The sequence below is a fragment of the Aedes aegypti genome, chromosome 2 (genome assembly GCF_002204515.2).
Source record: "Aedes aegypti strain LVP_AGWG chromosome 2, AaegL5.0 Primary Assembly, whole genome shotgun sequence".
NCBI lineage: Eukaryota > Metazoa > Arthropoda > Insecta > Diptera > Culicidae > Aedes > Aedes aegypti.
This window is the reverse complement of record NC_035108.1, coordinates 437,646,348-437,658,891: the sequence shown is the minus strand read 5'-3', so window position 1 is coordinate 437,658,891 and position 12,544 is coordinate 437,646,348. Positions and strand designations below refer to the sequence as shown.

Below are 12,544 nucleotides of genomic sequence, written 5' to 3'. Positions count from 1 at the left end.
TTTCCAGATTGGTCGACTAGAAGAGAAGAGCACGAATGGGAGGAGCATAATCTGCTAATCTAAGGGTATTCGGTTTCATTCCGTTTCTACTTCCGAGCTGGCAAAAGCTCCTCCGATCCTGTGCAGCGACGTCCGCACCTGCTGACCTTCAAGCTAGCGATCCAGCGTCTGGTGATCGGTGTTCAAGAAGCAAGCCCGTTAGGAGCCAAACACCAGAAACCCCCAGAGTTGCTGATCCGAAGAGAAAAGAGCAGCGAATCAAGCGTCGGACTTATGAAATCGCTAAAGATTTCAAGAGTGAGCATCGTTTCCAGATTTCGCCTTGTGCCCGGTGATCCACTACCCGTTGCTGTTGAGCGCCATCCACGAACCATGGCAATCAACTGATCAATCCCGCAGTGCTATTTATCTGTAACCGCATCGAGGCTAAGAAAGCCATCGGCCCTTGTCAGGGCCATCAAATTTGTGGAAAAGAGTTGAAGGAATAATATTTCCGACCTTATTACATCTTATATTCCTCAATCAATCTCACAGCTTCGTACAAAATTTAATTTGTCATGAATAATTGACTATTCGTGGACGCTGCTGCTGTGCCGTCGGGGTGAGTGCTCAACATTTCACAACGATTGTAAACTAGAGTGGCGTTTCCAACAGTGTCTTTGATTTGCCATATTTTATGGGAGCATTTCGATTATGAAAATGATCAAATGTAACAAAACTGCGACATATTTAGAATGGTTTTCAAGAGAAATTCTGTTTGAACAATTTTCATCATTTTGGCACCCATTAATCAGAAATTCACCTTCATACTAAAGAAAACTATTGATTATCAATAGATAGCTAGAGAATTTCCAACTATTCATGTTTGATCAATTTCTCACGCATTATCATTTTCCGCAATTTTCAAGTAATTCTTAGCCCAACACATTATTGGCACATACCCATTTTCCAGATTGGTCGACTAGAAGAGAAGAGCACGAATGGGAGGAGCATCATCTGCTAATCTAAGGGTTTAAAGCATGCTTCCTTCGCTGGATTCGGTTTCATTCCATTTTCGCTTTCGAGCTGGTAAGAGCTCCTCCGAACCTGCTTAGCGAGGAGCACCTCGTAGCCAGAAGCCTGCTGAGCTGTTGATCAGCATCTGGTTTATGAGATTTCGGCTCGTGATAAACTCATCTGTGGTGCAGTCAAGAATCAAGCTCGTTAGGCATCATTACTACTATTATTAGACAAATCGAGCGTTCGGCTTGTGATATCGCTCAAGATTTCAAACTTAAGCTACGTTTTCAGATTTCGACTTCAGCCGTGTGATCTAATACCTGTTGCTGATGTGTGCCATCCACACCACGAAACATTCAACTGCTTCGTCTTATAAGCAGGGAACTTATACAAATTTCTACACTTGCGTTGGGAACTCTTCGTTTAACCATGGCAATCAACTGATAAAATCCTGTAGTGCGATTCATCTATGACAGCATCCGAGCTAACAAAGCCTTTGGCTCTTTTCAGAGCCGCCAAATGTGTGTAAGAGAGTTAATAGAGTAATATTTCCAAAATTTATTTATCACATTGCCAAGCCATTTCTCTCAAACCATAACAACAAAGCGATGACTGAAGCTTTCATTATAATCCTCGATTAACTTCCTATAGGCTAGGAGAAGTGGATGAACAAGGATGAATCTGTCATTCAAATACTTGTCAAATTTCATACAAAATCTACTTTTTCTCAGCGATAAGTTCATCCCTCATTCATGCTAGGTGAACCACTTCCCCTAGCCTATGGACCAATGCACGTGTTCATTAAGTTGACGTTTGAGCGGTGCCAAATTCATTGGTTGCTATGGTCACGTAAATAACACGGCACCGCTCAAACGTCAACGGGTGAACTCGTGCACAGGTCCATAGACATATTGCTGTTAAATATTCTTTAATTAGAATTACTTAGATTTTGCTTCAGCATGCTGAACAAGCCTCAACCACTACTGTTCTTTCCAATGCTACCATATATTTCATAGGAGGTTACTAATATAATGATCACACAACCTGAAGTGAAATTTCACATTTTCATAGATAAATATGACGAATTCACCGGATAAAGATAATGTATATTTGGGACATGATTGAACGTACACTTGGCTGCATAAATATTTACGAAAGTTTCGAGCACTGAAATCAATATGAAGTCAAAACGAGCAACAAGAACGACATCAAATTCAGTTAAATTAACCATCGTGGTCCTACGTCACCAGTTCGTACAACCCCACAGGGATGTACCCTTAAAGTTTTTGAAAAAATTCGTGAAATATTTCTAAAGGAAATTTTTAATAAATTTCCTGCAGAAATTACTGATACTTTTTTACAGTTTTCGATAAAAATAGTGTGTAAATAACACATATTGTACTAGAGTTATTGTTATTTCATTCACTTTTCATGAAGAAATCAATTACAATCGCAAATCTCATTCCATGAAATAAACATCAATGATTTATTTTATTCTGCTCTCATTACATGAATTCGTCAAATCCGTACCCGTATCCAGCAGCCACCACCCTTAAACAAAATAGTGCGCCTTGCGCACCGTAATGCCATAATCGTTCAATGCCGGCTGCAGGTCCTCCATCGTCAGCGTGTACTTCCGATCCTTGGACAGCTTGGCGTTCTGGTTCTTGGACGATCCGTGCCCCGAGCTGGGAGCGTTGCTCGTCCGTGTTTTACAGTGCTGCAGCGCATCGTTGGCCACGTCCGAGATGAACTTTTGGGCGGCGATCGAGATCAGACGGACACTGGAAATAGAAAACAGTAGGTAGGTATAGTAAATTCATGTTCGTTGGTAAAAACTAGCAAATGACATATCGAATTCAAAATAGTGTATGAATAATGAAAGACATAAGTGTCATGTATTGTTCGACAATCATAAACTGTTTCAATTTACTTCCATCTTTGGAATAATGGGGCCTTCCTTAGCCGAGTGGTTAGAGTCCACGGCTACTAGGCAAAGTCATGCTGAAGGTGTCTGGGTTCGATTCCCGGTTGATCCAGGATCTTCTCGTAATGAAAATTTCCTTGACTTCGCTGGGCATAGAGTATCATCGTGCCTGCCACACGATATATGAATGCGAAAATGGCAACTTAGGCAAAGAAAGCTCTCAGTTAATAACTGTGGAAGTGCTATTAGAACACCTTGCTGAGTGGCCGGCTCCGTCCCAGTGGGGACGTTAATGCCAAGAAGAAGAAGATCTTTGGAATAATAGAAAAGTATTGAATTTGTTTCTAAAATTGATCCAACTTCATATTCGTGCATCAAAATTCAAATATACAACACTTAAGGTAAAGATCCATCGAAGCCAAACCTCAAATTTTCAAAAGCATGAATCTAGAGAACTAAACACCAGCGTGTGACCAATCGATTAAGTTTTCAACTCGAACCGCTGTCTGGTTCTCTAGATTTGTGCTCTTGGAAATTTGAGATTTGGATTCGATGCGTCGTCACCTTAAAATCTAAATTATAACAGGGCGATATTCATAACTGAAAAGGCAACAGATGGCTCTTTTTCAGCGGTAGTAAAAACCAGATAATGAAGCAAAGAAAGCACCACGGAAGATAAACTAAACACAAAAAGTTATAGATTTACTGTCGTCGAATCCACTGTGCGACCGATTCTGGGTAGTGTGACTACCGAGATCTCGCAAACTGACGTCTATCATCTGTCAGCGGCGTATGAAAAGGAGCATAGCTATATGTCATATGGAGCATAGATCTGTGGCGGATCGGAAATCGAAATAAATGTTCGCGGAGTTAATTAACTGAAACTTTTATTCTTCTTTTGCAATAAAATTTTTTTCTGCGGCTGTTCTGTTCGCTGTTGAATTTACGACTTGCCTTCGTACTCGTTTATTTCTTACTCTCCAACTTTCCACGGATGCACAGGGTTGTGCTCCCCACAGCCTCCCCCCAGTTACACCAGGAATCGTACGCGATGTCCTGATGGTGTTACTTTAACTTTGTTGTCATCAGGAAGGTGCTCGATGATCTCTGGACTGCACATAAAGGCTGGTTTTAGCCGGTCAACAGAGATCCGTTGGCGTTTACCAGCAATCAGCAAGTCAAAAAATTTATCTTGTCGTTTCAAGACCTCGAATGGGCCTTCGTATGGATGTTGCAAGGGTTTCTTAACATAATCGATTCTAAAAAACACGTGTGAGCAAGACTTCAAGTCACTACTAACGAATACGCTCCGCTTTCCATGGTTCGATGCAGCAGGGGCTTTGATCTGAAGAAACGATCGCTGTAGTTGCTGAGCAAACTCCGTTCGATTAGCGTCGGGACGAGCTTCGTCGAAAAATTCTCCTGGAATCCTGAGGTTTTGGCCATACACTAACTCTGCTGAACTGCATTTTAAATCTTCTCTGTAAGCTACTCGCAAACCCAGAAGAATTAACGGAAGGTTTTGATGTCAATGTTTAGAGTTCGTTGTCATGATTGCTGCTTTTAACGTGCGGTGGAATCGCTCTACCATACCATTTGCCTCCGGGTGATATGCAGTGGTACGAATGTGATTGATTCCCAAAATCCGATTCAATACAGCGAAAAGCTCCGATTCGAATTGCCTGCCTTGATCACTTGTAATCGACTCGGGTGTTCCAAATCTCAGAGGCGTCGCGTGGCCTAATTATCAACCTGTGCACATCTAATTTATGTCGAAATCGTTTTTGAACCTAGGTTGGAACTGGCGCAACCTGTTCTGAACCACAGTTTCAACCCCAACCCGATTCAAGTTCGACCGAACTACAATTTGCTTAACGTTGGTTTATTTATGTGTTGATAACCGACCCAGTTCATAAAAACGGAAACAACATTAGTGTCTTTTATATATGTCATTATTAGGTACACCTTGGATTCAAACTTTTTTTTTCTAAGGTAATAAAATGTATAATCAATCTTTACTAACCTTCGTTTTCAAATATAATTTTTTTCTAGTCTATCTGTCGATTAAAAACATTTATGATTGCAGATGCTAATCGGGTTGTTTAGTTTTATTTTTTCACTTTTTCTATTTTAACGATTAGTTATCATTATGGGGAAATTGTAAAATTGCATATGAAAATAATTCAAATTATGCGGGTCATCAGTTTCGATTTATAAAGCACTGTATTCTAACTAATATTGCAATATAGATTTAATGATCATAACCCACATATTTTAACATAGAATTAATACAAGATCGTTCGCTTCGTGTACTTGGTGCACGCATCAAGAAAATTGTTCGCTTTTAAACCACACCACAAGCGTTATACTGACGATGACGGTACGGAGGGCACGACCGCTTTTGAATTCATTTTCTGATTGTCTTCTGATTGACCATCACAAGTACCACCGCGCTAATACTGTATGCTGGAAGCGAGGTTCTTTACCAGTATTGTACAAAAAAATAACGCGCGGGCCCTGAGTCTCAAACTTACAGAAACTTCTTACCATCAGCCGTCCAAAAAATCAAGCCAGTACTCCACCACACCACAAGCGTGGTGATGTTGAAAGCGCGAAGGAAAAAAGAGAGCAAGCAAAACGGATCTCTCTCGTGGATTGATCTGTCTCTTGTCTCCCCACCGCACGCTCGCACAGATCGATGTGGCAAGACTGTGCACCGGCCAGAGTGGACGCTTTGGCTACTTACACACTGGCATTTGTAGTGCAAAAAACATTCTACCACATATAGAGAATTGTGTGTACGACGAAAGGCAACGCGTCTCCCGATGAGAATGCACACGTTGGGTTTCATCGTCACAGCAGCAACGTGTAGCGTGGAATAAAGTGTTGCGTAGCATGCATCGCACTGAGCGCGTAGGGAAAATTAGGGCACAGATCTCGCGCCGCACCAAACAGCTTTTGCATTTAATTTGAATAGCAAAAATATAACAACAAATATTTTGAAAGGTGATAATGGCGATGATCAATGATAAAGATAATTGAAATAGGCTAAATTTTATTGAGAGAATTAAAGAATCGTACTTCAATAGTTTGTAGAAATTGTAGGTTGTTATGATGAGCGATTTGCCACCTGTGCAGTGCACATGTTGCACATGTGGACGCGACGCCTCTGCCAAATCTAGAAATCCACGTGGAACAAAGAGCCTCCGCCACAGAATTTGAAGTCATATTCTCCAGGGGAACTGCTTCTAGCCACCGAGTAAATCGATCAATCATAGTTAACAGATAACGGCAACCATTAGATGGTGGTAGTGGACCCACTAGGTCTATATGCATGTGGCGGAATCGTGATTTTGGAATATCAAAACTGCCAAGCGGGGAAACTGTATGGCGTGACACCTTTGAACGCTGACAAACTAAGCAGGTCTTAACAAACTTACCAATGTCTTTCTTCATGGACGGCCAAACAAACCGATCAGAAATCAGTTTCTTCGTTGAGCGCACGCCTGGATGGGACAAACCATGTAGCTTTTCCATAACAGTGTGCCGATGTTTCAGGGGGACGTACGGTCGTACTTGATTCGAAATCGAATTGTCGCAATATACAGGTGTTCGGCAATGTTGCAGATTTATTTTCTGTAGTTTCATCGAAGTAGACGTTAATTTCAGCAACTGCTTCAATTCAATGTCGCTCTCCTGATCCTTTGCGACTTCGTCGAAATTGACAACCGTGTGGGAAACGGCATCGATCCAGGAAAGTGCATCCGCTACAGTATTGTCCTTTCCACTGATGTGCTGTATATCGGTTGTAAATTCGGATATAAACCGTAAATATCGTTCTTCGTGTGGTAGTCGAGCATTCGAGGTTGAGGATAATGAATGCGTTAGCGGTTGGTGATCGGTAAATATCGTGAAGGCACGCCCCTCCAAGAAATGTCGGAAGTATTGAACGGCCGTTAATTCCCTGCCAAAGGTAGAATATTTCCTTTGGGCATCGTTGAATTTCTCTGAGTAGAAACCTAGTGGCTTCCACGACGTCCCTTCTAGCTGTTGTAATACGGCTCCAGCGGCCGTGTTAGATGCATCAATCATTAGTCCAAGTCTTTTTCTGGAATCTGGATATGACAGAAGAGCTGTTTCCGAATGAATGCTTACAATTCTCAAAACATTGGATAGTGTGGTCAGTCCATTGAATTTTCCTCGTATCGTTTTTCCGATTACCCGGAATTAACGCCCACAGGTCTCCTTGGATATTTGATGCGTGGGGGATAAATCGCTTATATACGTTAATTAGGGCAAGAAATCTTCGGAGTTCACGCACAGTGGTCGAACGACCGAAATCCTGGACCGCTTTAACACGCTCGGGAAGTGGGCGGATACCATCTTTGTTGACTACGTAGCCCAGACATTCAACCTCAGTTTGGGCGAACTTGCTTTTCGACACGTTCAATACTAACCCATTTGCTTCAGTCGTTGCAGCACTGTTCGAACGTGTAGGCGGTGCTCCTCAATCGACGATGAAGCTATGCAGATATCGTCGATAATTTGTCCATAAATCGTTGAAATGTTTGACTAGCATTGGTCAAACCAAACTGCATTCGAGTAAACTCGAATAATCCAAAAGGAGTTATTACTGCAGTTTTCGGAATATCGGACTCCTCAACGGGAATCTGATGGTAAGCTCTCTCTAAGTCTAACGTTGTAAATATGGACTTACCATTCAACGAATGTAGCAGATCGTGTATGTGTGGCACTGGGTAGCGATCAGGAGATGTAGCCTTGTTGAGCTGCCGGTAGTCGCCGACGAAACGAAACTGACCATTCTTTTTTGGCACGCAGTGAAGGGGGCTTGCCCAGGAACTATCAGACGGCCTGCAAATTCCAAAGTCGATCATTGTTTGAAATTCCTCTTTCGCTGCTCGCACTTTGTCCGGATGCATCCGCCTAACTTTACTGGCTACGGGTGGTCCTCTTGTTACAATGTGATGGGTCACACTGTGTGTAATCCGGGAATGTTGCAAGGAAGAAGGCACGGTGATCTCGCGAAATTCAAGGAGGAGGTCGCGGAACGGGTGATTGTCTTCGACCGATGTTACCCCGTGAACCTCAGCAGCCATCACATTACCACTTGAATGCAGTCGTGTTACACTATCTATCAACGATCTGTTTTTCAAATCAATCATCAAGCCGTGACTTGCCAGGAAATCGGCACCGAGAATAGCCATGTTAACATCCGCCACTATGAAACTCCATGTGTATTTTCGACGAAGACCTAAATCCACGGAGTACCATTTTCGTCCATAGGTTTTTATGCTTGAGCCGATTGCTGCGTGTAATACAAGAGGGATTTCGCCAGTCCACCGATCACTTTTACTCGCTGGACAATGGAGACGTCCGATCCAGAGTCGATCAGGAAACGTTTCTGGGAAGACTTGTCGAAGATAACTAAACGACAGCTCGCCGGTAGGCAACCCACCTCTGCCGTATGAGGTGGGTCGTGCACTAGTTTTTTGGAGAAAACGTACAAGGTTCTCGGCACTGGTGGGCGTTGCTTCCATATTGCCGGTGGTACCAGCAAACTCCTCCGCTTGAAGCTCTTGACGATGATCTTGAGACGGATCGACTACGTTGGCGCGGCGGCTGCACTTTCATACGCTTGATTTCAGCCGTAAGGGCCGCAATTTGGGTTTTCAATTCGTCGATAGTGTCGACGGGCTGGTTGACACTGGCGATGTTTGCCGGACTGTAATCGGTCATTTTGTCGGCCATTTCTGCCAACTTCGTGATGGTTCCGTCACTAATGGAAAGGATTCCTCTAGTATGCGTCGGTAGACGCTGGAGGAAAAACATCTTCAACAAATTTTCATCTACCGCTAGCCCAGCCGACATCTCCTGCATTTTTGAAAGTAAATGCGTGGGGCGGAGGTCTCCCAAATCGTGTGATCCGAGCAATCTCTCCAATTTCGCTTGCCAAGAAAGAGCAAACCGTGAAATCAATCTTTCTTTCACCGCTTTGTACTTGTCCGCCGCTGGGGGATTCGCTACCAAATCCGCGATGTGGCAGATCACGGTTTGGTCTATTTTAGCAACGATATGATAAAACCGGGTTTCATCTTTCGTTACGTTTGCCAACGCAAACTGCGCTTCAGCTTGCGCGAACCACATATCTGGATCGTTCTTCCAGAAATCTGGCAGTTTCACAGCTACGCTGGCGGCAATCCGGTCGACTTGTTGATCACCCAAAATGGCGTCGTTTGCTCCTTCCATCATGTTGACGAAACACTTCCGCGGAAAACCGAACCGAACTGCGAATCGACTACCGTAAACAACACTCGTTCGTCGGGGTCACCAATGTGGCGGATCGGAAATCGAAATAAATTTTCGCGGAGTTAATTAACTGAAACTTTTATTCTTCTTTTGCAATGACAATTTTTTCTGCGGCTGTTCTGTTCGCGGTTGAATTTACGACTCGCTTTCGTACTCGTTTATTTCTTACTCTCCCTCTCCACGGATGCACAGGGTTGTGCTCCCCACAGATCGTTCAAACGTGTTATGAGCTGGTATTTTTGGACTAATCAAGTGAAGGTAATTTTGGACTATTAAAGTGAATTATAATATTGAATAAATTACAAGTAGCAAATTAGAGTTTGTGGAGCAATTCTCGTCAGACAGGTTTGACCATATGTGAAAGTGTAATTATATTACCACTAAATTTAACATATTTAGAAGTTGGAGCGACACACGGCTAGCCATACGGATTGCTGGAATAAACCCGATCCGACTAGTACGCAATTGGAGCTGTGAGTAGATCCGAAATAGCATAAGGCCTCAATTGACATTGTTGTTATTGTAGTATAGATCGGTTGGAGTCAGCACTACGTTAGGAAGTTCACCAGAATTGTAGGGACAAACATAAACGTAAGATGAACTATTTTATAAAGAAGTATGGTTTGAGATAATCTATCGCTTAAAATAAACTTTCAGCTTCAAAGCTGCGCTGACTACAGGCTACTAAAAAGGCGTTTGGATTCTCCTGGTAGTGACTTCCCAACATTCACATTACACTTGATTTCCAATCACTACTTTTTCAATCCAGTTTCCAAATTGCAAGTTTTTTCTACAAAAGAGGGAAGGGATGTACCTAGGGATTCCTAGAGAATAAAAGCGTGAGAGTCTTTGAAGGTTTCTACTAGTGATCCTTTAAATCCTTATAAAGGATTACTAGTTTCTACTGTCTAGAACCTCTAGAAGACTTTAGAGACCTTATATCAAAAATAGACTCTTTGAAGACTTACATTAAAATAGAGACCCCGTTTCTAAAAGGAGTCACCAGCCCTACATTTTTTTGAGATACGCTACAAGAGAAAATCTATAACTTACATTCTCGGATCGGAAGCTTCAAATCCGGCGCTGTTCAGGTAGTAAGATGTGACCGCATCCGGAATCTAAAAAGAATAACAATGATTAGCTCGGAATGGTTGGTAGCAATTTTAAAGGGAACATACCGTGGGAGTGTAATCCTCGAGCTGGACTAGGAAATCGCTCAGAATTTGACCCTGAGTGCGATCTTCACTTCCTTCACCAGAAGCAGCAGCAGCCGCTGATTGTTTCTTGCTAGGCGGTCCGCGGTGGATTCCGAAGTTGTCGCCCATTCTTGCTGTTTGCTGGTAAGAGGAGGTATGAGTTCAGATGTTTTAACAAATATTTTGGCTACTTACTTGATTAAAAATTGGATTTAATAGGAATCAAACAAATTATATCCAAAATTCACAAACCGACTGACGACGAGACGCAGTTTTTGTTTTTATTTTTGACGTTTCGTTCGAGCTCTGGAAGGAAGGAACGAAATGGAAATTGAGACAAGGGTCACAGAGGAATCGGTGTTGAGTTGTCGTGCTTGAAATCGCTTCCACTCACAGCGTTTGTCGCTAATTTGGCATTTATTGGCATAAATTGAAAATTTCCAAAAATAATTTGAAAACGTGATTTGAAAATTTAAATAAAAAAATACATTTTAATTACCCTAACAAAAATTCCTGGATGAAATAGAAGTAATCACGAGATAATGTAGAAGACGAGTGACAAAAAGTCAGTCAATTTTAAAACCATTTATAGCCAGATTCGTACCCATTGGCCACCTTCGTTGTGTTTGGGTTTTATCGTATACATTCACGTAAACTACATTCGCGCCTAATATCTGAAGGGAATTGAGAAATTACTACCTCAATTTATGTGAATTTTATTGAGCTGATACCCATAGGTATTTTCTGTTGTAACAACCATAACTGTAAGGCCGTCTTCAGAGTCGTGTACTAGACTCGAGTCTAGTTCCTACACAACTCCCCCGCGAAGTGACAGATAACGCAATTTTCACGTACCTACTTTCAACGTAAACAATGGGGCCATCCACCGCTGCCGGTACAATTTTTCACTATGGCAGATCGGAATTTTGTTTCGTTGTTGACGGGTGCAAAACAACGAATGGAATGAAATGAAATAAGGGCGAGTCTGATATTTTCGTCTGCCAATGGAAATAAATTTAATATAATCACCAAGTTTAAGCACCAAATGAACTTAAGAGCGTATAAATTCGTTCGGAGAAAAGATGAAATGACGTGTTAGTGCTTTGTTTTGCGGAAAAGTAATCTATAAGAAATTACTTACAATACAGCCTAACTGATTTGTGGATCGCTTTTATGCCCTCAAAAGAAAGCGCTGGCCATAACATAAACTAAAAATAAAATATTGTGGGCCTCGTGGCCGTGCGGTTAGTGTCGTTAGGCATATAAGCGCATCGTGTCATTGGGTGTGGGTTCGATTTCCGCTTCAGCCATTAAAACTTTTCGTCAGGAATGTTTCTCAACTGTGCCACTGTCTAGTCTTAATTTACATTCCGTGCAGCTAAACGGCTGAAGACGGTGTCCTTATCTTTTTATTTGAGATCGAATCAAGTTGAAAAGTGATATTTTTTTTTATTTGCAGTTTTTTTCTATGCGGATTAGAACACTTTTTCTCATACTCACCACCAGAGATCTAAGTTTCAATCAAATAAGCCTATGAACTATTATACGATAACGTCACGCTGCAACTTTCAGCGTGAAGAAAACCTTTACTGCGGGCGATGTATACAGAAAAATAAACGATTTCGTTGCACATTCATCCACGCATTGTTCATCCGGTGAACATTCGTGTTGGCGTGGATGTCATTTTATGTAAACATATTTAGATCGGAAAACAAGAAAAGAAGACCGTGGATAAGTCCATTGGATGAACTATCCAGCTTTTAAGAAGCGGTAATGGCCTTATCTGATTGAAACTTAGACATCTGGTGGTGAGTATAGGAAAAAAAGTGTTCAAATCCGCAAAAAAAAATGTACTGCGAGTTGATATGATCTCAGATTGATTTCAAGCTTATAACTACAGTCAATTTCCCATAAATTAATGATTATCGTAAATATCTAAGGGATGATTCAAATATTAGGTAACGAAGAAATTTGCCAATTTGAACCCCCTCCCTCCCTGAAGTAACAGGTTTTATATGGAAAATTTCAATTTATTATATGGACCGAAACACTACAAAATATCCCTTACCTCCCCTTGTTGTGTTACGTAATATTT

At 41.8% G+C, this 12,544-nt stretch overlaps 1 protein-coding gene across 1 annotated transcript; it reads right to left on the bottom strand.

Moving 5' to 3' along the window:
• Positions 1–2,456: 2,456 nt before the first annotated feature.
• On the bottom strand, positions 2,457–10,755 carry LOC5566987 (transcription initiation factor TFIID subunit 10). Its single transcript, XM_001651340.2, has 4 exons — positions 10,645–10,755; positions 10,432–10,590; positions 10,307–10,371; positions 2,457–2,783 (listed from the first exon to the last, which is right to left on the bottom strand). The coding sequence occupies exons 2-4, from the start codon at positions 10,576–10,578 to the stop codon at positions 2,552–2,554; spliced, it is 444 nt and encodes a 147-aa protein (XP_001651390.1). The 5' UTR covers positions 10,579–10,590; positions 10,645–10,755; the 3' UTR covers positions 2,457–2,551.
• Between the last annotated feature and the right edge of the window lie 1,789 nt (positions 10,756–12,544).

What these genes read in the sequence shown, in the direction of transcription:
- LOC5566987 (XM_001651340.2), bottom strand. Translation starts at nt 10,578, where the DNA reads ATGGGCGACAACTTCGGAATCCACCGCGGACCGCCTAGCAAGAAACAA. An exon ending in TCGAGGATTACACTCCCACG is followed by an intron (nt 10,372 to 10,431) that starts GTATGTTCCCTT and finishes TATTCTTTTTAG; the next exon opens with ATTCCGGATGCGGTCACATC. An exon ending in GAAGCTTCCGATCCGAGAAT is followed by an intron (nt 2,784 to 10,306) that starts GTAAGTTATAGA and finishes TTCTATTTCCAG; the next exon opens with TGTCCGTCTGATCTCGATCG.